We start from the raw sequence: 23,426 nt of genomic DNA on the forward strand, positions 1-23,426 counted from the left end.
AAGCAGGCACTAGATGCATGGTAACCTGACAAAGCTATTGCAGGTTCTTCCTTCGGGAAGCAGTTCCTTGTTACCTCCAGCCTAAACTTGCAAAGGATGTTCTAGCAACAAGAAGTTTGAGCCACTGTGTTATTATCCAGATTTCTAAAGAATCGCCTCTGGCTGTGATGGTCTGTTGGCATGGAGACATGGAAGAGTCAGGACAGTTTTGTCTGGAGGTGATCAGGCAGCTGAGAAGGTTCTACAGCCCTCCAAAGGGCTACTACAGGGCCTACAGGGTCATTTCAGCCTTGAATGTTGGGATGCTGCAAACAAAAGTGGCAGAAGCTGAGCGGGGTGGCTGGTTTCATTCCCAGAAAGTGATGTCTTGGGCACATTATTAATGCTTTCCTGTACTGGTGAATCCCAGACATGGAGGAACTATGTGGTTGCGTTGTGACACTGAATGGAGAGAAAAAGTGAATGAAAGTGAGCCAAGCAAGAGTGAAAGAATAGCAGGGTTTGGGACACCAACTCCACCTTGGGGCCATGTGGGACATGATGTACCTGACCAAAGTGATACAGTAAAGCCAGGTGAAGATGTCAGCCTAGAACCATACGCAGAGACTAAAATATACACACTGGGAAGGCATTTTGTCCTAAGCCTAATGCTGCTCCTTGTGAAGGTGAAGGAAGAATCTTTCTGAGGGAGTGTTTCTCTTGAAGGGCAATGTCCATCACACCATCTCCCCAGGACTGTAAGCCCTCATAGAGAAATACATGATATTCCCATAAGAAACTCTTCCTCAGACCATGGTCCTTCTAAGAAAGGGAGAACCTCATGTGCTCAGCTATCTTCATCCTGGGTTTGTGTGGTTTGTTGCCTTTAGCTGGCAGTGTTTAGAGCTTGGTGGCTGACCTGGACAGGAACAGACCATAGCTGGCTCTCTGTGGCTGCACAGCTACCTCTGCAAGAAGTAACCAGTGCAACTTCCCCGTCCGGACCTGGGGGGAAGTCACAGCCTGACCCTTGGGCAGCAATTCACAGAGCAGCATGCACAAGGGAAATAAGCCAGGAGCATCATGTCATGTCTGGCTTGGTTCAGTGGAGCAGCCCATCTGTGTGAGCGCACTGACAACTGTCTTATGCAGTTGAAGGAGATACATTCTTTAAGGTCCCCAGATGTAACAGTTACCCTTGTTTAGCAATGGGTGGGCTGTCGAGACCGCAAACGCCAAAATCGCATGGAAAGGGGGGTAATAATCCTTGTTATCTGACTGTTGTGTGTTTCAGATGGGATTCATACGCTGACTTGTGCCCTGATGCTGCTAAACACAGACCTTCATGGCCATGTAAGTAGCGCTTGAAGATTCCTCCTCTCCGTTTTCCTTCCTGGTATAGAGGTGTGTTCCCTTATGCAGGCTGTGCGAACTGAGGTATTGTCAATACTCTGACAAACTCCACATGGGGAGTTTTGGATGCCAGCTCCAGACATGGGGACAGTCACTCCACACTTAAGCCAAAGGCACATCTCCTGCTGATATCAGCTATCTTATACAGGCACAGGCATTGCAGCTTTCTTCCCAGGACCTGTTGCATGCATCAGCCCTGTACCAGGAGCTCTTAGGGAGAGCAGTTCACCACCAGTCCCCGTGAGGCCGGCAAAAACAGCAGCACTGGTTGTGCTGCAGTTTCTTGCAGTGCAAACACCAGAAGCCCCCCCTCATCACAGAAACTACTTCAAGGGAGAAAATGGCTTCTTACAGGTCTGAATTTGATCTTTTCCTCCCAAAACATGAAGTAAGTCTCAACTGTTCATTTTCCCGAAGACGTAACAGCCAGCCACTGGAGAGTTTCATATCAGAGAGGCCTCTGGACAAAGGGCAGGATGAGCGGAGCTCAGTGCCCTAAGGTATGGTTAGACAGCAGAGGCTGTCAGAAGATCTCTCGCCACCTTTTAGAGGCTCTTTCAGGTGCACAGGTTGTTTCTTTCCTAAAATGTCAAGCAGGGTGTAGATAACAGAATAGAGTTGGAAGAAAACTGCAGGGGGAAGATGTGCTTGGGCAAAGGGGATGGCACTGGGACACTGTGTACCCTTAGAAGAATGTAAACCTCTCAGGTTGAGATAAGAGCAGTTTAAATACTGAAATATAGGGATAATAGAAATAATGCCAACGATAACAGTACTAATGGGGAACAACAGAAAAAGAGAAATGAAAGTTCACAAAGCTAACTGCAGGAGGCAGACTGTGAGCCTCAGGGGGCTCCTTCCCAGGGGAGAGGGGTTCATCAAGTCTCAGGTCACTGAGAAGTACCTTCTTTCATAGCCCCTCTGGGAGCTCTGACCTGGAGCCGCAGACTCCCCAGAAGTTACGTGAACTTGGAGGAGGAATGGCATTGGATGGGGTGGAGTGCACGTGTCTTTTTCTTGCACCTTGTGCATGTGAAACCCGCACACGGTCTTTCTGCCCCATAAGCCTGTGATTTCCAGGCTGTATTATCTGTGTCCTCTTCTGCCTCCAGCTGGTAACAACTGGTTGTGCGTCTGCAGAGGCTTGCCCTGGTTTTGCCAGATAAGGAAGGAGCAGTAGGTCATAGCCCAGCTCGTTTTTTGTATACTGGTTTACAATCACCTTTGACAGGAGTCTTCTGTAGCGGGTGAGAAGAGAACACTACAGGAGTGCTCTTTGCCTCTGATGGTGATGATGCAAGGGCTAGCAGTTCCATCCTGACAATTCAACTGGGGAGACCCTCCCCATCATTACAGCACAGACACAGCCTTCATGACAGTGGCAGGGCTTTGACGCAGCAGTCAGTGAAGGGTATTACTTGTCTGTGCAAGAGCATCTTTTCCAGATGTGCACTGTGGCCTGCATCAAGCTGGCTACAGCTGCTGTGATCTCATCCTTTGGGGACCTGACACCCTGTGACCAGTGTTACACTGGCCACTGGGTCCATTCCCACCCACATGGCTGCCAGTGATGTGTCTAGGCAAACTGCTTCTGTATGTGGTGGGATATTGGTGGGGCTGGATCCTGGGAAGGTCTCACAAAGCATTCATCCTTCATCAGGAATGGTTGGAGCTGAGAAAATAATTTCAGCAAAGCACTTGCTGCAGCAAGCAGCATTATGGCAGAAGGCAAAGTATGCAACTTGATTCCAAAATAATCTTATTTTGTCTAGATTTTTAGTTGAAAAATCCCAAATATGTCTCTGGGAAGACAGAAATCGTTGAAAAGTCAAAAAAACCCAAAACAACAAACCAACAAAAAACCCCACAACCAAATACCCCAACCGTCAACCTCTAAACCCTTGCCGTTTCTATTTTTCATTGAGAAGCTGGCTAAGAGCCCTGGTAAGAAGAAATGATCTCATGCTGTCTAGGCAAAGGAAAAGCAGCTTTCTTTTGAGCAGGTGTAGAAATGCCTGAGTGTTTCTGTGAAAAACCTTCTCTTTATTTTTCCTCATGTATAATATTAATTTCTTCTTCTCCTTCTCCTCCTTTTTTGTTTTCTTCCTTCTGCTCCTGGAACCTCTCTTTCTGCTCTTTAACCCTTTACCAGGTGGTAAGTGCAGTCATTCTAGTGTTTTGCTTTAAAGCACTGGCATTTGACTTATTTTTTCTGTGTTAAAGAAAGACTTTTGTTTGTCTGGATCCCTCAGTGGTTGTGCAGTGTCCTTCACTACTTAGCAATCCATTAGCAGCTGATATGCATCACATGAACTTCTGTAAAGAAACCTCCATAAACTGCAGTGTACCTGGGATTGTGTCACTTGATCTCTCACCCCTTTTTGTTAAAGATGCTGTCCTGATATTGTACATCACTATTTATTTGATTTCCTAATTTGCTATTGTGTGTGTGTCTGTTTTAGTGTGCATTGCCATGGAGTGGGAAATTCCTTTGGTTAGGAAAGGGTGGTTGATTTGTTTCTGTAAAGGGGCAGTTCCCTACAGCAGTGTCTTTAGAATGGACTAGTTCACCATTCCAGCAGCATTCAATATATACTGAGCCCAGACTTAAAAGTGGTAAGACTGGCTTTAAAACATGATATTTTAAAACATGATACTGACCACACTGGAGTGTTACCTTAGTACTGTTGATTTTCTACAGCAGGTATACTCGAACTCTGTCCAAACTGTCCAGAAAACTTCCTGTCTTTAAATGACATTTTCATTTTCATAGAACCACCCAGAGTTGGTGTTTAAAAGCCAGCAGTCGCCATCAAACATTACAAGCCTTGTAGTATAATCCACGTTATTGCAACTCTGTACATTGCTCTGCTGATGCTCTTTGAGCTCCAGGAGATGTTACGGCAAAGTAGGTGCTCCTCTACTCCATCTCTGCCCCTTGGAGACAAAGCTCTGGGGTGTTCCTTTTCAGCTGTCAGTGTTACCCCTCCTTGTTCAGAGCTGCTGGCCGTGGGAGGACTGACAGATCAACACCAAGGCATCACCAGCACTTGTGGTTGTGTTTTGGTACTTCAAGAAAGCCCAGCTTCTGGAGTCACTTTGTAATGTGACAAGCTTTAGCATTTGTTCCAAAGCAGGCCAGCAGCTCTCATGGCCACTAAACAAAGCCTGAGCTGGGATCCCTGACAGCTCCTAACTCTACATGTCCATTCCTATTAATCTTACAAACCCTCTCATATTGTCCTTAAGCCAAGCATATGGTTTGGTGTTAGCACTGCTGCGTAAATAGCATTTGGACAGCTGAAGAGTCTTGAGATGCAAGCAATGGCTTGCATATTCTGCAGGGCGACAGCAGTCTGCCCACAGCAGCTTTGCCTGAACGAGGGGCCATTGGTACCCCAAGTTTGCAGGTATTGTTCCCTGCAGCTGGGTAGTTCCTTTCCTGCATCTACTACCAGATCCCTTGGTCCAGTCACGCCAGTGACTATCATTTCATGCTGATGCATAAATGTAGTTGTAGGGTATTTTCTCCTGAAGATTACTATCTGGGAGAGACCAGAAGAACCTGGGTAACAGCAGGGCTTCCTAGGGGCAAGATGCTCATGCTGGGGAGCTCAGAGGAGATGTGCACTTTGCAGCTGAGCTGTTTGATGCCTGGGGCCTCCAGTCAAAAAGCTCAAGTGGTTCAACACCTCACAGAGGGGATGCTGGGGAGAGCACCCCAGATAGCCACCCTTCACAGGCTCTGGGCCCCAGGAGCACTCCTCCTTGGGCTTTCACATGGTACCTGCTTTTCCCACTGAGCACCCAGCTCCGTACTCAATTGCCCAGCCTCCTAATGTTGGGACTTGGCAAGAGCCAAGGAATGCCAGCCTACTGCCCAGAGTCTTCTGGAGGTGGACAGGGCCATCCTGCACACTTCAGGGGATGATCTGCAACCATTTTGGGTGAGTCAGTGCAGCTTCTGAGGCTCAGAGGATGCAAGGACCCCAGGAAATGTAAACAGGGGAGTTACACTGGGTTGAAATAATGGGATGGCAGGATCAGCCCTCTCTATCCACCATCAGGTCAATCTTATCCTTCCTAATTTATTCTAATGCACTCTAACTGCTGTCATACACTTTATCTCTGCATCTCTTCATTCTCATATACTCTCTGTGTACATTCACATCTGTCCATCCATTCCCCTACTCTGCCTGCCCATTTATCTAACTATCTATTCCTTCTCATCTATTTAATCCACTGCTCACTCATTTGCTTTCCATCCAAGCACACCATGGTGCCTGCTGATTGTCTGATAGTGATTTCTCATGCTTTGCTGTATGGCCTGGAGCAAGATGGGATGAAGTTCTTTTCTGCCAGGGGGGACATACCAGGAATAGCAGCTCTGTGTGGCTGTGAAGCAGCCTCACCGGCTTTTTCTATTGCTGGTAAGTGACTGATGCACCAGAAAATAAGCAAAGTATCTTTATCTGTGTGGCTGGCCATAAATGAAGGTGCATCTCCCTACCCAGAGGTCCCATTTCAGCAGGGGACAGAGACATCTGAACTCTGAGCTTTAAGGTGTGCTGATGCATTCCCCCGAAGGTTATGTCCACATGTGATGATGTTGCTGAATCAGCAAGAAAACCAACGGTCAAACAAGGCATCCTCCTCTGCCCTTAGAGTGCCCTTTTCCAGAGTTGTTCCTGGGTTTCCCCGTACTTGCTAAATACTGAGCGAAAGCTCAGGCAGTGCCTGGTTCCTGAATCACTCATGATCACAGAACTGTTTCATTGCAAGTGTTGGTCAGGTGAAGCTGCAGTGTGTGCTGGAGTGGTTCTTTGTTTTCTCCATTCAGCTGGTGTCGATTTGGAGGCATTTGCAGGGCTTTGTATTTGCATGACCGGCTGCAGCCCATTTCTCAGAGCAGAGAGCTGAAGTATTAAGATATTGTTGACTTGAAGTTGCACTTCATCTGAGCCACCCCAGCATCCTGTTATCAATCCTACTGACAGCCAGCCTGAATCCTACCCCTGACTCTGTGGTGTTTGACAGCCTTGTCCAACAAGCTGATTCACAGTATTAGCATCCTTGCTGGAGCTTTTTCATCACCTCTTCTGGTTGTCAGACAAAGGGTGTGTTTTCATCCTTCTCAATTGCTCACCAATTAGCCACTTCTTCACAGTGTGGCTGCTGCCTCAGTTTGAACTCAGAGATCTTCTTGTGCAAGAGAATGAGACAGATCACAGGCTAAAAAAAGAAGCCATCCCTTAGGATTAATATATACCCTGGATGCAGTGTGTGAGAAATGCAAGAAAGGGCCTCGAGGCTGGTAACTTGTGCCACTCTATCTCGCTGTATCCACTCTTCCCTAAAATGTGTTGGCCTCTGCATTTGTTGCTGGCTCACTGCAGAAGGATCTCTGCAGGCAAAAAGACCTGTGCTGTGCACTCTGCCCTCCTGCTTCCAGGCAGGGGTAGAAGTAGTCACCTTCTCTCTGTGCAAAGTAATGTGGTGCCCCAAGGTCCCAGGCAATGTACCTACCTGACCTCCAAACTCCTGCCCTCATGGACGCTCATTACTGCATTTTGTATCTGCTCTCTCACCCTCCTTCCTTCCTCGATGTGCATTGCGCTGCTGGCTTTCTTTCTGTTATTTACTGGCCATCACGTGCACAAATCTATCTTCCTTCTGCTGAAAACACAGCATGTCTGCAGGTTTCCCTGCAGCTCTCTGAGCTGGCAGTAGTCTCTAGCTATGGGGTGCAGTTACGGGCATCAGCCGTGGGGCTCCCCTGTGAGAAAACAGACAGCTGAGTCTTGATTTCTGCTGCACCATGTCCCCAGGCACTGCAGGTTTGTAGCAGTGCTTTACTCCTCCTTTCCCTTCTCTCTCAAGGGTGCCAGCTCATCTGGAGCTGGCACTGACAGGAGGCATAATTATAAGACAGAGGTGCTCAGATGCAGTGCTGGCTCCCTGTGTAGCCAAAGAGTGTGTCTGCACACAGACTGGGGGGGGGATATGCATACTGTGGGCTAATCTCAAGGCCTCACTCTTTGCTGATGCTTTCTCTTGGGGAGAAGCCTCCAGGTGAGCTGTTGTGCATGTTTGTGGACAGGGGCTTCTGGTGTCAGTCTCTTTTGAGAGGTTATTTTCTTGCACAGAGGACACATCTTGGCATGTCCTAAATGATCTGCTGCAGCTTCACCCCCTTCAGTGACTCAGTGAGGTCCTTCTTCCTCACTGAATCCCTAAGCCGGGTCCTGGCTATGTTGTTCTTGGCCATCCTCCCAGGTCCTCCTGGATGGGCATCCTGTCAATACCTTGCTGCAAAGCCCGGTCAGTGTCAGGATCCTCTTAGGACTGCTGGTGACAGCTCATGCTCTCTCCTCACTAACTCCAATGTCCGCTCTATGTGCTGTCACCACAGGGTCTATCCTTGGGGACCTCAGGGTGTAAAGGCTGCCATATGACAAGGATACACCTGTCTTTCCTTTGTGGTATCAGACTCCCCTACAATTCCCACTGACTCATCCACACCTCTGCTAAAGCCCTTTGGAGAGGTATGAGTTCAGGAAGAGGCTTGGAAAAAGGCTGCCTCCAGCCCTTGGCCCTTGCAGGCTGAGATGGTGACTCCCCTGGCTGTGCTCAGGGGTTTGGGAAGACAGATGACACAGACTGATAGCAGGGGTGCCAGATGACCTGGCAGCATCAGCACCAAATAGTCCTGGCATTAGTGATGGGTGGGTTCCAGGTTGTGAGTTTCTTCCAGTGGAGTCACCATCCCTGCAAGTGTTCACACACCATGGAGACAAGGCCCTCAGTGTCATGGGTTAGTGTTGGCCTTGGCAGTGCTGGGAAATGGTTGGACTTGATGATCTTAAAGGTCTTTTCCAACCTGGCTGATTCTGTGATTCTGTGGTTCTCTATGTGTATCGCCCTTGCATGCCACAGCGCTCAAATTCACACAGTACCAGTAGCTGGATCATCTCTTTTCGTAATGGCTATCAGTAGTTTCTATGAAGGACAAGACATTGCCCAATGCTGGCTCTCTTCCGATGCTCACACTGCAGGCTCACACAATTCCTCATGTAGGCTTGGACATCCATCAGGCATTGCAGTTTCAAGGCAGTCTGAGTGTTTGGTTTGAGTTTTGGGACACAGACTGTGTCAGGACTATCCTGGAGACCAAGGTGAGATCACTTAGAAAGTTTGGAGCAAGAGCTGGAGAGGTTATTGTCATCCTTTTCATCTTCACCATTAAAAAAGAGGTAATTTGAAATGTCTGGTGCTGGCATTAGCAAATAAAACAAAGAGCCCAATAGAAAATCAGAGTTGCAGACCTTTCAGCATTGAGCTTTTGGGGCAAACCCAAACATCACCCCTACATACATAACTGCTCTTTAACAGACACTCAGGTTAAAGTCACACCTCTGCAGAAGTTTAATGAGCTGCTTCTTTGCCTTACAGAACATTGGCAAGAAGATGTCGTGTCAACAGTTCATAGCAAACCTGGATGGGCTGAATGATGGGAAAGACTTTGCAAAGGATTTACTGAAGGTAATGTGATATAAATAGACAGTTGGATGCTGTCATTGTTACTGTAGTGCCTCCTAAGTCCTGCTGGGACACTGGGACACTGAGCCCTTGAATCAGCATTTTCCAGTGCACTGTTGTTTCATTAAAAGAATGTAACCCACATGGATGCCAAGCAGTGAGCCATCAGACATCTGTTCCCTGGTGGTCTTTTATCCAGATTTGTGGCATATCTGCCCTTAGAACATACCAGGGTCCCTCTTCCCTATGGTGGTTCTGTGGTGCACCGGACCATGCACAGAACAAGGTACCCCCCCTCAAATATGACCATGTAGCACTGAGACTTTTCTCTGTCCCTTTCCCCTAGCTTAAGACATCGGAGGTGTCTGCTCATACCCTGGAGTCTTCTACCATACTTGTGTAGGCCAGGATTCACTCAGGACTAGATGCAGCACCCAGAATTAGTCCAAAATATCATGTACAAGCCTCTAAGCTGGGCTGGCTGTCAGACCCCTCTGCTGCTGATGTGTGCAGCCCAGTACCTAGCATGGCACACAGACAAAAAGGGGTCTAGCAGGACAGTAGTTGTGCTGCTCACTGGTGGATACTTCTCCAGGACAGTTCAGCAAGGAAGGTATCTCTCCAAGAACGCAAACAGGGTGTGGAGGAGATGATCCCCACAACCCAGACATGTTTTCTATGAGAGACAGAGCTAACACCATGTTTTTTGTTTCAGACACTATATAACTCCATCAAGAATGAGAAGCTGGAGTGGGCCATGTAAGTATATGTTAAGCATTTGAGAGAGAGTGTGTCTTGCAAAGTAGCTGATGGGTTTTGAGTCATGGTTTTAGCCCCAGAAGCTCCCAGAACATTTCCAAGCCTATAAACACTGATGTCCCTCCTGTAGGTAGGCTGGGTTTATTTATGGCTTAGACACAAAGCAGACAGGGTGGCTGGTGGCAGTCTGTGAACACAGGGTCCACAGGCACGATCTAAATGAAGGGAATTCCCTCTTTGTTTACTATTACACCTATGAATGCTGGTCCCCCTTCAGGTGCTTTAGAGGTCTTTGCACAAGGAGCTTGAGATCTGGTGTTCTTTTGGTCACTGAGACTTTCCATCTCTTCCACATACTTTCTTTTGGAAATGATATTAGCGAATCACTCAGGCAGGAAGAGACCTTGTGAGATCTCCAGTCCAGCTTCCTCCTCGAAATATGGTCAACATTGAATTAAGACCAGGATGCTAAGGGCTTTGTTCAGTTTGATCCTGAAATCGCCCAAGGATAGAGAACCTCAGCTGAACTCTCTCCGCCTTGTTGATGCCCTTTCGTGTACTGGAGGCCCAATACTGTTTGCTGTGTCAAGACGCGATGAGTGCATGGTAGAGAAGGATCACTTCTCTTCGCCTCCTCACAGTGCCGCTGTTACACAGCCGACTGACTGCTCCTCTTCATCCTGCTGTTCACCCGGAGCCTGAGGGCCGTTTCTGCAGAGCTGTTGCCCAGTCAGCCAGCCCCATCCGATCCTTCTGCAGGACCCCTCCACCCCTGTGCCTGCTGGCGTGCTGCATGTAGTGAGGCTCTTGTCCCTCTGGGTGGTGGCTCCATACCTCTCACTTTATGTTGTCCACACACTCAATGAGATGCACTGCCTGCTCCTCCATATCATCATCTGTTACCCTGAAATAACTTTGGGAACAGCTAGCATGATGGCCTCTATGAGAGGTTCACACAGCATCTGCCTCAGCCCTGCTTCCCCTGCTCCGCTACACACCCCCTGCTAGAGCAAAGGGCAGGACCCTCAGAAAGGAGTGCACTGTGCTCCCAGCCTAGGTGCCTCCCCACCACTGCCATGGGAAAGCCCATGACAGACTTGGGGGTTCAAGCTAACACTGTGGACATCTTCCCTCTCCTCTCCTCCTTAACCTCAGACCACTCTGCCTACAGAGGGTCACGGGACTGAGCAGGCCCTTGTAGGCCATTAGCTCCATCACCTGCTCTTTTCATTGTTCTGGACAGAAAAGTGGTTTGATCCTACCTCCCTCCCCAGCTACCTGGGTCAAGGTTTGCAGAGCAGGAGCCTCCACTGCCAGCCATGCCCTGATGGCAGCAGTGATAACTGTGGGCTGGTGTCTCCTCTGGGAGGGACACAGCCAGCATTGTCGCCGGGGAGGCAGTGGTTTCTTAGCAGGTGACATAGCACCAGTTTCAGCTCAGAAATGTCATCTTGCGTGGCATCTGTGCGAGAGGAAAGCAGCGGTGCCAGCTCTGCAGCAGCGGCAGGGTCGGCTGGTGGACGCGGTCACGAGAGGGAGCTCTGCAGCTCCGCGGAAGGTGCTGGTGGGATGGTTTATGTAAGGGGAGTTCAGCAGAAGTGCATCTGCTCGCTGGATGCAGGCAGTGGTTACACAACGCCTGCCAGCACACGCTGCATGGCTGGGCACATCCGAGGGGTGTCAGCACCTCGGGATCCTGCTGCAGCGCTGCAGCTCCTCTCAGCAGCATCTGCCCCACTCCTGCCCTCCTCTACCCACCCTGCTTGTATCCTTCCACCCCATCATTCACCCCACACTGGCCTGGGACCTGCCTTGCTGCAGGGTGTCTTGCTTGGCTGCAGATGGACAGGATGCAACATGAGAGACCACTCAGCTCCTCTGCTGTGGGACAGATGCTCCTGGATGTGGGTACTTGGTTTTCTTTCAGAGGCGTGGCACTGAGTTGTAACCTTGCACAGGTTTCCTTCTGTCTTCTGTCCCTGTCATCACAGGGAATGAAATGCCCTTGCAAAACCCAGTCAGACAGGCAGGTATATGGCCACCATCCCAGCAGAAAGCCTGAGCTCAGAGGGGTCCCTCAGGTGCAGCTCAAAGAGCTGAGCCGCACTAAATCCCTACCCAGGCAGAGTGCCTGGGTTCTGCCTAAGCACCAGGGCTCCTGTGGGTGCTGAGGGCTGAGAAATCATCCTTCTCTTCATCACAGATAGTGGATTCATCCCCTCAGCTGAGGTTTGGTCCCAGTCTAATCTGCAACCCAAGTTTGCAGATACCATTTAGACACTGACATGTATCACACAGAGCAGAAATTCCCTGCTTGCTCTCCCTCCTTAGTGTCCCAGCGACACTGGAAAATATCCCTTTCCATACAGATTCTAGTTTCTAAGCACCAGAGTAGATATTATTTCAAACAGGCGTGGTGGAGTCACTCGACACTTCCCTAAGCTGCTCAGCCCATGCTACCCAGGGTCCAGGACCAGGATATCCGTGAGGAGAAGTGGGTTTTATGGAAATGACCAGCATTTCTTGCTCTCTGCTGGCTCACGCTGAGGACACAAATGGGGAGCTGATGCATAACCCGTTCCAGGGTTAGTGGGGTTTTGATCAAATGGTCCATCTCCCTAATGTCTGCAGGGCTTTTGTTCCTCAGAGATGCAGAGGACATCCCTCAAGCTCCTTCAGTATCTAGGAAGCCCCAGGGGCTGCCTCTCAGAGGCTGGGAAACCCCAGTGACAGCTAATCTTCAGCAAAAGACCTCTCATTTTATGAGACCGTCCCTGTGGGATGCTTGCAACCCTCAGCAGTGGTGCATCTGCAGTTTCCTGGTGTTCAGACAAGCACTCATTCCCTCACCTGCTTTGAGTAGCCTCACTGGGACAGGTACCTGCCACCCACACTCCTCCCAGCTATGTCCTGATCACCACCATTGGCACACTGAGTGCTACAGTCCCTCTATCTCTCTTTTTTCGCTGACCAGACTTGTAATAAAGAGCTCTTTAAAACCAAATGAGATGGGACACACTGTGACCCAACCAGCATGTCCTCCACTCAATCTGTTCTCTGACTTTGTTTCCAAGTGATGAGGACGAGTTGAGGAAGTCGCTCTCGGAGCTGGTAGATGACAAATTCGGAGCCAGCGCCAAGAAAGTGACAAGGATTGTTGACAGCAGCAACCCCTTCCTGGACATCCCCCAAGCACTGAATGCAGTCACCTACAAGCATGGTGTCCTCACGCGGAAAACCCATGCAGACATGGATGGGAAGAGAAGTACGTGTTAATGGGAGGGGAGGAGATGTGCCCCAGGGAGTAGCAGCGCCTTGCCCTAGCCTCTTCCATGGCTCTCCTGCATCAACTCACCACTTCCTGGGGAACACAGGAGAGATCCCCAGATCCATGAGTGCCAAGGCACAGGGACAGGAGGGTCTCCCGAGGCATTTGTAGACATGTTTTCAGGAGGCCTCAGTCTTCCAAAGAACCTAACTGTGCCTGTCCCACACAGGTAGACCTAGTCTTCCATCCTGTTCAGGGGCATAACCCTGAATCCCATGCTCTAAGCTGGTTCCACAGCAGTTGCCCATCTCAACCCCAGCTTTGGTGTTGGTCTGGTTTTTGAAGCTTTGTTTCTGTTCATATCCTGCCATGTGCTGGGAGCAGCTGCTGTGTGCTGCCTGGGCAGTGGGATGCATCACAGCTCTGCTGACAGCATACGGAATGACAGGAAAGGTAAAGGAAAATACATTTGGGAACTGAGCAGGGATTAATAAAACCTTTAATAACCCCTTTTGCTGACAATATGATTGGCCCAGTCACTGCAGTCTTGAGTAGAGATTACCACCAAAGACCTCCTTGCTTCCACCACTTTCTTAATGGCCTGTGCTTGGAGGATCAGCTGTCTTGTGGTGATGTAAAGGGCTCCCCTTCCCTCCTGTCCCTTTCCAGCTTCCAGCAAGCTTTCTGTCCCCAGGTCCATCAACATAGCTGGTGGTAATGCTCCTTAGTCAGTGGAGCAGAAGCTGCCTTGTCCAGGCTGTATCTGCCTAACTTACCTGAAGCAGAAGAGCTCAAGGAATGTCTCTTTTCCTCAAGCACTTAGTCCAAGGAATATGGACCTGGGTTTGGAGGAGCAGAGGCTTCCTGCACATGTCCACTGTGCTCATCTCAGTTTTTGACCTGCTTGTGTTCCTGCTGGAATGTTGCGTATCCCAGCCCATGTCTCTCAACCATGTGTCCCTGGAGACAAGTAACTCATAATCAATAGCTTGGAGGTATATAATGTCTGGGCATCAGTGCATGCCAGTGGTGGGTCAGGAGAAGGTTTTGTTTTGTCTGAAATGTGGAGGTCAAACAGCACTGGCAGAAGCAGACATGTATAATTCAATGTTCTTCCTGTTTTAGCTCCCAGAGGAAGAAGAGGCTGGAAGAAATTTTATGCTGTGCTTAAAGGGACCGTCCTTTATTTACAAAAGGTAACTGTGGTGGACTGTCCCATTTGATGTTTCATGCTGTCTCCAAAGCAGTCGGACTGTCCTAAAAAGGAGACCCACAGATGCAAGTAGAGGTGAATCCGTGTCCTAATGCATGCATGGGCATCTACAGAGCTCCTCCAGAGACCTGTATACTGAACTGGAGGGTGCTGTCATCTTGGTGGTGGTATTCATGCTAAAGGCACTATTCACAGCCTCAGAAGAGGGCAATACAGCAATAAGTGTGAAAGAGGGAACACTGAAGCAAGATTTCTGCAGAAATGTCCCAGCAAGTAGGAGTTGTTGGGGAGGATGAATGAACAAATGGCACAGGGAGTTGGTGAAATAAGGTGAGACACGCAATAGGAAGCTGAAGAGGCGAAGCATCAGACCAGTCTTATCCTGCCTATTGTTTTATTTGCTGGCATAGATCTGATTATGAGCATGTTCACTGAGTCTGGTATAGACCATGCTGAAAGTTTATCTTCTCCATCAGGACCTTGCTGAACTGGGTCCATCCATGGGTTGCCAAGTGACACTTTCTCCCTCCCTTCATCTCTGTTCATTCTGTAGCAGCCTTTAGTCAATGCAAGTATAAATCTCAGGTTCTCACTGGAGGCAAAGTCAGTATGGATGAGCTTTCTTGCATGCTATAGCATTCCTGTCTCTGCCTTTCGAGACACTTGGATGCTAGGAGGATTTCCATGGATAGTCTTTTCTGTGGGAGAATCCAAGAAGCCTGGATAGGGGCTCACTTGAATGTCAGTGTGAGCCAGCCAGGGATGCCAAATGTCTGTTCATCATGCATGGCATAACCCACTGAACTAAGACTGAACTACCTTGGTAGGTAGCTCGTGCTATGCAGTAACCCATTGAACTCACCTTGCTGGAACAGCACTCCCTGTGGGTAGATGTTCCTAGGCATTGCAGCATTATCTCCAGAGCAATGAGAGTAAACAAACATTGGATTATATAAGGAAGGCAGAAAGATCCTCAGGGCAGCATGGAATTATGACTCAGAGCTCATAGCACACCCCAGTGGTTCTCATGTCTTGCCAGATCCTATGGCACATGTCACAAAGCCAACAGACGTCTGGCAGCAGCCAGTTGTAATTTACAGTATGGGTTGCTCTTAGCCAAGTGGTGTTTTTACAGCCTTGCCACTGTTTCCTGCAGCTGGGGGAAGCTGCAGCATACAGGAGAGCCCAGATTTTCTCCATCTCTCAAAGCATGGCGTTCTTCAAGTCAGTAGCACTCTTCTTACATCTCAGTCTCTTGTTACAAGCCTCTACATGGAGTCCCCCGAAGAGGTCCTCATTCTGACCATAAGGATTTACCATCAACATTTAATTTTATGACAGGGTGGGTTTTTTTGGTTTTTTGTTTGGTTTTTTTTTTAGGTGGGGGGAAGAGGGAATGCAATTTCATCAAAATCACGGGAACCATTTAGAACTAAATGAATTTTTCACCAAGACCCATGTCTCTTGGGATGAGTCTGTTGAGGGGGTATATTCATAATGAAATACACTTTCAGGACAGGATTTTCTTCCCATGCTGCTTACTTCAGTTTACTGAAGGTTTTCTTGACTGCTTGGACAGCAGTAGAAAGAGCCATGAAGCCAACACTGAGTGTCCTTGTTGCTGATGGGGCAGAGGGGCTGGGTTTTCTCTGCTGTGCAAGGCTAGGGGCATGACCATCCAGACTGTTGTATTAACACAGTTCCTTATGTCAGTACTAGGTTTAATATTTAAAAAGAGAGTGAGGATGAGACTGACATGTCAGTTAGAAGACCGGTGTTCTTATCTAGATGACCTTCGGGTTAAGAGATTGAGGGCTTTCTTGATTGAGGGCAAGGACTCAAGAAGCAGAACACATGAGATATGGCTGGGTTATGAAACCGTCTGATAAATAACAGCCATGGCTGATCTGTAATCAGCAGAAGAGAGACCAGAATTGTCAAGGGTGCCCCAAGGAAGTACAATTTGGAACAACAACAAAAATTAACCTGATGAATGTTTGGACAAAGGATTTGGGCAAAGAGGGGTTTCTTAGTCTTGAGATGCTGCCAGACTATATGGCCCCCTTCAAAGGATTCCTTGAGCTGGGCTGTAGACAGTGTCTATCAGGCTTGCAGAGACAGGGAAGAATCATGATACCATGAAGACAAAGTCCTGGCCCTGCCACTTCCAAGCATTCCCAGCACCACAAGAGGATGTTAAAAATCCACCTGCCCTGTGGATTCTTAGTGCAATTGCTTGCCTGTGGGGTGGTTTGCAAAACAAGAGTTGCACAATGTGGAAAGGAAAAGTGTGCCAGCCTCCCAAGCTCTCAGTGGAAGATGCCTGCAAATAAATACGAGTAGAACATGTCTTTATCACAAATCACTGTGAAAAGCTTTTCTGATGTGAAGATAGAGGAGAAAGTACCTGCTTCCAGACCCACTTGATGCCATGGAGCACAGGTTCTGCCTATTCCAGTTTTTAGCTCTGACCAAACTAAGGATCTAGGTTTTAACAGAAAATTCCCTGAAGTTTAATAGGAAGCTCTTCTCAGTTTGGTTTTGGGGAGCAAGTTGAGTAGAAATAGGAGTAAGAGAGAGAGGGAAGAAGGGCCTAGGGTGATAGATGTACAGAAGTAAGGAATAGGCAGATGCAAAGAAAGGTGGACATCAAATAGGCAGAAGAGTGGGTGGGTGGACAGGTATAAGTTTGTTTGAAGCAATTTGGGCAGCAGCCATAAACCTCCTGATGGGGAGATGTCACATGTCACTGACTCGCCAGTGTTAATTGCTGGATTAGCGTGTTCTAGCATAGTCTGTTGAAGCAATTGCTTGATCCCCTAAAGGGGTGCAGCACAATCTGGGGGAAGAAATGCAGGGAGCAGGGCGCACCTCTCCTGTGCTCTAATCTGCACTGGGCACTGACTCACTCCATGGCCTTTGGCAATTTGCTTCACCTTTGTGAAATGGGGATAATAATAACCCTTAATCACCACACATAGAGGGGTATTGAGAGGCATGATGGAGAGCTATAAAGCATGAAGTGCTTTTATATGGAAGTACTGGAAAGGGTGCAGGTCTTCCAGCCCTAAACCATGAAGGAGTTCCCACTGCAGCCCCGAACCACAGATGCTGTCCCATGCAGGCAGGCCCTTGACATGGTTGTGCTACTCCGAGAGCCAATTTCATGACCAGACTGAAAAGGGCACAGTGGTTGGTTTTCCTCGTTCCATGGTTTGTTTAAGGTGGTAGATGTGAGCTGAGGAAAAGTAAAAGGAGGAAAATCCAGTCACCAGCCAGAGCATGAGAAATCTCTGTAATTCCATGTGCATATTCCAATCACTGCCCAGGGCTAGTGTTGCGTAGTGCTGAGTACAGAGGAGAGGGCAGCAGGACCAACACACTGGGCTCTCTCACCCCATCCAGGTTCCCTATGGGGGCAGGCATGAAATATGGCACATTTTCTCGACAAAACAAGTTTTAAGCTGGGGAGTTCATATTAGTTATGGCTCTGCCACTACTCACTTGCAAGAGTGGGCAACAGGGGAGAGCCGGCGTGAGAAAAGTGAATGGATGACACCATGGAGGACTGCCATGGCAGAAACTAATCCCAGGCAAGGCGGTGGTCATGCTTGTTTGAGCAAAGCCTTTGTGAAGGCAGGAGAGGCACATGAATGCAGTCTGTCTACACCGTCAACATTAAAAGCTGAAAGAGAATGAGACTAATTTAGAAGGATTCTGAAACAAAGCTTCCACATCTGGGCTCAGTTCCTGTATAAGATATCACCAAAACAGACCCTGAAAGTTGTTGCATCTATGGGGAAATAAACATGTCACCATTCAAGGGCTGGGGGCTAAGCGTAACTGGAGTGGTGTGGCACAGCATACCTTGCCCATTTCCTAGTGAGAAATATCTGTGTGAACAGTGCAGGACATGTAAGAGAGAAATTCAACATTCCTGTGATACCAAATTAACTTCTTTGCCAGGAATTCTATGGCAGGATAATAGCATCAAGAGAAAGGTGAGAGCGAGGTTAGTGGTACTATAGCGTGTGCAAGACATTGCCTGAAGTTACTCCAAATGTGATACTGCCTATGTTTTAGTATGAATTGGTTTGTTTGAGATTTAATCCCTTCACTGAAAGCGTCTGAGTTACTGTTATGGTTTTGGACATGTCTCTTTCTCAGCAGCAGTTTGTGCATGCACGTAAACTGACATCAAAGCCCATAAAGGGAGTGAGCAAAATGTAGAGAAGCTGCTGGAGGCTTCGGAGCAGAGCTGACATGCTTTGCTGGAGGGCATGGGATTATTCTCTAGGGACAGGCTACATGGTGGAGCCTACACTACAGTGTCAGTGCTGAGCTCTGTGGTAGGCTCCAGCTGTGTGTGTGAGGCGTTGTGCTGCATTGGAGCTGTGTGTGGAGGGTACCTGTTTTAGAGCACAGAGAGGTCTCCCAGCAGCAACAGCCATACACAGAATTATGACTATTGCAGCACAGGCATTAAGTGCCTGAGTGAGCCTCCAGCATCATGTCCTCCTGCAAACACAGCCTGTTTCCACCAGCAGGGAGGCAGAAGGCAGAAAAACCTGCTTGATTCAGCCTTATGCTGGTTTACTAGGCCAAGTGTTAGAAAAAAGAAGATTTGGCTTTTTCTTACATCTACATTGATGTCTCTGAGCCTGAAATCAGTAGAGGCAATACATGATGATACCATTCGATCTGCATTAGTCAAACCAGTTGGCAGTGGTGGCAGTTTCTCCTTGTCACATGCCATTAAGCCTAGCAATTTGCACTTGTATTTTCAGAAAGCTTATCTTGAAATGAGAGATCATGGGTATCACAGCCAGATTTATTTGGATCCAAAGAGCTTCAGCCTTGGAAAAACATCCAGAATTGGAAATCTCTTTACAATACATGAGGCCTGAGCAGCAACTATTTCTGTCCAAGTGCGGTAACATTTTAGGTCATCATAGGGCAAAGCATTTGGTTTTCTTTGTTAAAGAGTTAATAGCCCTTTCCTCTGGCTCCTGAAATCCCCACTGTGGAAAGGTCATCTCTACTGCCATGCAGTGCAGCCCTTCTGGATGTCACCCTGAATGCAGGGTGCCTATAGCAGCCACCCCTTCCTCTGCAGGAAATCCAGGGCTTCTCTTTGGGGTTCACCCTTAAGAAGGCAGTTGTATGAGCCAGGAGCCCATACCAGACATCTCTGGGCTCTGGGTCTCATGACATTTCTTTGCACAGGGGCAAGTATCAGGTGCCAGTGAACGCAGTATGGCAACCACACCAATCATCTGGGATGATTGCTTCTAAAAAGGAAGGAAGGAAAGGCTTCAGAAACTTATTTCTCATCAGAAGCAAGAACCTGGGTGAGCCACATCCATGGGCTAGGGAGCGTTGGTTCCTGGTGCTCTGAAGAGCAGCAGAGAGACCTTTCTGGCCAGAGAACAGCCTTACTGGCCAGGGCTGCAACCAGGAAACTGTAGCATGACTTTTCCCTGGATTTGTACCAACAGGACACAGGGAAAAAGACATCTTTTCACAGATCTGCAGAACAGACCAAAGCCTAGCTTGAAAGCTAAGGAAAGGCTGGGACACGTAGACCGTCACCATCGGACAGAGCCATCCCTGTGCTGACAGCCAAGCACAGTCAAGGGAAGCAAAACATAAGAGCGAATTAGTCTTGTAGGTTTGCACTGTAATGAGCAGGGCGAGACAGGCTCGTCCCCCAACCTGCACAGAGGTGCACTGGCTTCAGACCTGCCTGAGATGATGCAGGACCCAAAGCCAGATGCTCTGCCACACAGCTGCAGCACTGGGGCAGGTCGCTGATACGGGCTCTGCACTGTGGGAAGCTCTGCAGAAACCTTCCCCCAAAGCCTCAGGCATGTGCTGTGTTAGAGAGAACTATTGATAATTACATTTAAAAGTTTCATCTCCTTCTTCACATCTTCCCAGCGAACTTAATGACAGAAGAATTTGCCAGATGTTAATTATTATCATTATCAGCTCCTCGCAGTTATGGTACAAAGCAGCTCTTTTCCTGCTCTTGGCACTCTGTGATTATAACACACAGAGAAAGGCAGGTTCATTAAAGTAGCCCACAAATGGTAGTGTTGTCATTATCCAATTAACGTTCCTCTCTGCAGGATGAATACAAACCTGACAAAGACCTCTCTGAAGTGGATCTGAAAAACGCCATCCGTGTGCACCACGCCTTAGCCACCAAAGCCTCTGACTACAGCAAGAAGTCCAATGTGCTCAAGCTGAAGACAGCTGACTGGAGAGTCTTCCTCTTCCAGGCCCCGTAAGTACCAGCTCATCCCACAGAACCTGGATGGGCAGCCTGACCTCCAGCCACCACCAGACTCCCTCCGACCTGGCCAGATCAACACATGCATTAGGGGACAAACCTGTGGGGAGGAAGGTGCTGAGCAGGAGAGATGAAGGTGATGTCTGTAGGGTTGTGCAAAGAACTTAGTCATAGTTTCTACCTGTTGCTCTTGACAGCTTGTTTGTCAGTCCTGGAGGTCCTTTCTCATGTGTCACCAAGCTGTGCTGAGCAGGATGGGCTGGGATGTAAAGGGCCGAGTAAAGGACTCCCCTTACCTAACTTCTATTGTCAGTCTGTGGAAGGGAGAAAATCTATATGGTGCACTGAACTAAGGAGCTGGTGGTTCCTCTTGTCAGCTTTTGATGGGGAAGCTGTCTAAAGCTCGTTAAAGGAGTCCCCCCAGCCAGGCTATATCTTTTTCTTCTTTAGTCCATTGCAGAGGAAAGTTGCTCTGCTAGTGAGTGTCAAGTGTGATTGAGTTATCTTCTGCCTGATGGGGGCTTTTTGTCTGCTACTGAGGTAGGTGACATTGCCTGTAAGTTGGGCTAAAGCTTGGCATCTGGATTTGTGCAGTGAAAGCCCACCTGAGGGCTGGAGGAGCAGTGCCTGAACACATCTCATGAGGGATCCTGGGCAGTGTCCCACAAATGACACAAACGAGGGGTCCACGCTGCTCTGTGGGACCTCTGCTACGTGGCTCTAACTCTCCAAAGAGCAGGATGTCCTTGGTCATGGACACCATGCTACCTCTCCCCAGCTCCTCAGGAAATGCAATCAGTTGAGGAGGAAGGGAGGCCTCCCAGGGCTTCAAGAAGCCCACAAGAGCCCTGAAATCATTCGGGCACTGTAGAGGAGCCAATTAGCCAGTGTTTTCCTCCGTTCACAACCCAGGCTGGCACAGTAATGCCTTCAAAGCAAGGCTACCAATGGCACTTCTGAAAGCAGGCGGAGCTCCGGGGCTGTTCTGAGCTGGCTGGTGCTGGGTCAGGAGCATTTACAAAACCCCCCTATCTTCTCCCCTCCTCCATAAACAGAAGTAAGGAAGAAATGCTCTCCTGGATCCTGAGAATCAACCTTGTTGCTGCCATTTTCTCTGCCCCAGCCTTCCCAGCTGCAATCTGCTCCATGAAGAAGTTCTGCCGCCCACTCCTGCCTTCATCCATGACCAAGCTGTGCCAGGTAAGGTGTGAGAGAACGAGTGATGGAAGGGTGCCCAGAGCTCAGCCAGCCCTTCAGCACACAGCTCAGTCTGTGCCTGTCTGCAGCATCCCCAACTCCTGCCTGATTCAGGTGCTCAGGGCAGGAACAAGGAAGTAAAGTGGGCAATTTGGACAGATCATGACAAATCCTGGTGTCTGGCCAATACTTCCTATGCAATGGCTATAGAGCAGCCCTATGCATACACACATGCCTGTATGGCTGTTGATTCCTGCCTGTTTATTACTCTTTGCCCATCGTATCCCAGCACCTTTCTGTTGCTGGAGTTCATGCAGCTGGTGCTGCTCAGCCCAACAGCTGGTTATAGCCCTGGTTTATTTTGGATGGCATCTGCCATGCAAAGAGTAGCTTTTGTTTGCACTGTCCAAAGAAAGCCCAATATGCCTTAGCACCTCCAAAAAGTAGGGACACACTGTTACTGGTCCCCAGCAAAAGGGAGGACAGCCTGAAACGTCATGGGAGAGGCACAGCTCCTATTTGCTAAACCAGATGTGGCCAGATGCTGCCTTTCTCAGAGTCCAGTCCACTTTTGTCTGCAAAAGAGCAGAATGAGCAGCTCTTGGAACACTGCTGGTTCTGCCTGGCTGTTAAAGAATGTACAGCAATTCATTCTTATGATGCTAAAGAAACCCAGGCTCCAGAGAAATCCACTCTTGGCACTTGCAGCACCTGAGGTTTGATCTCACTCAAATACCTGTGTTTCAGCTGCTCCTTATCAGATAAATTTGCAAATGTACTGCACACCTTTGGCTGCAGTGTGGTAGCTGAGCTTCTGTCCTTGCAGAGACAGATCCCACATCAATAGGCAGGCGGTGCGCTTGGGTGTTGCTCTCCTGTGTTTTAATACCTGACACGCTTCTCCCGGCAGGAGGAACAGCTGAGGTCTCATGAAAATAAAATGAAGCAGATTGCAGATGAATTAGCAGAGCATAAATTACATCCTGTAGAGAAGAGCCTTAAGTCAAAGGAGGCTGAAGAATACAGACTCAAAGAACATTACCTAATATTTGAGGTAAAGGAACTTTCATCTTTTCTGTGATAAATGATACCTTGACTGATTGAGGAGAACTAAGAACTCCGGAGTGGATGATGTGAAAGGAGGGAGAAGGATGAGGGCTCACAAGCTGGATGGATGTCTTGGGGCAGCAGCAAACCTGACTGTTTTGCACTGAAGCTAAAAAAAGAAATAACAAATATTTCCTACCCTCTGTCATCTCTAACCAGAGGAGAGGGAAACTGGTGAGAGAAAGAAAACCTTCCTTTACTGTGCGAAACTTGACATTTCCTCAGGTCCCAAGTAAGAAAGTGGTTCAGTTCGCAGTGTGAATCAGTCTTTTTCAGCAGCATTAATGAAAAGCTCAGGGAATCCCTGGGAGAATTAATCTTGGTTTGCTGCAATCATTTCTGTAAATAAAGCCAAACCCAGCATTACAGCTGATTGCCCTCCCTTTGAGGATGCATGTAGCTAAGCTGAGACTCTCTGAGATGTTTAAGAAGCACTTAAATGGGGGAGAAATGGGATATTTTGTTCCAGTGACAGCTGAGCAGAAGTTATGATTCCTGCCACATAGATGTCAGTGGGAAGGGACTTCTGGAAGCCTCTAATCCTACTTCCAGCAGCAGCTTAGATTATTCCCACTATTAGCTCAGGCTGAGTGTTCCACCTCCTTCATACCAGGGCTGTACCACTGTTTTGTATAACACCCAGCCTAACACTCCAA

At 48.4% G+C, this 23,426-nt stretch overlaps 1 protein-coding gene across 7 annotated transcripts in view; it reads left to right on the forward strand.

The window, feature by feature from the left end:
* Positions 1 to 23,426, forward strand: part of PSD2 (pleckstrin and Sec7 domain containing 2) — a 70,766-nt gene that overhangs the window by 45,072 nt on the left and 2,268 nt on the right. For 2 of the 7 annotated variants that reach the window (XM_065690691.1, XM_065690692.1), the window contains exons 8-15: positions 1,274 to 1,332; positions 8,845 to 8,934; positions 9,647 to 9,690; positions 12,765 to 12,955; positions 14,084 to 14,154; positions 20,303 to 20,460; positions 21,522 to 21,666; positions 22,574 to 22,717. In XM_065690691.1, coding sequence (XP_065546763.1) covers positions 1,274 to 1,332; positions 8,845 to 8,934; positions 9,647 to 9,690; positions 12,765 to 12,955; positions 14,084 to 14,154; positions 20,303 to 20,460; positions 21,522 to 21,666; positions 22,574 to 22,717 — 902 coding nt within the window. Of the gene's footprint in view, positions 1 to 1,273; positions 1,333 to 1,540; positions 1,721 to 1,746; positions 2,388 to 8,844; positions 8,935 to 9,646; positions 9,691 to 10,069; positions 11,869 to 12,764; positions 12,956 to 14,083; positions 14,155 to 20,302; positions 20,461 to 21,521; positions 21,667 to 22,573; positions 22,718 to 23,426 lie in introns of those variants that run through there. The other 5 variants (XM_065690695.1, XM_065690693.1, XM_065690698.1 and 2 more) reach the window with 5 other exon arrangements.

Source organism: Lathamus discolor, chromosome 10, assembly GCF_037157495.1.
Source record: "Lathamus discolor isolate bLatDis1 chromosome 10, bLatDis1.hap1, whole genome shotgun sequence".
NCBI lineage: Eukaryota > Metazoa > Chordata > Aves > Psittaciformes > Psittacidae > Lathamus > Lathamus discolor.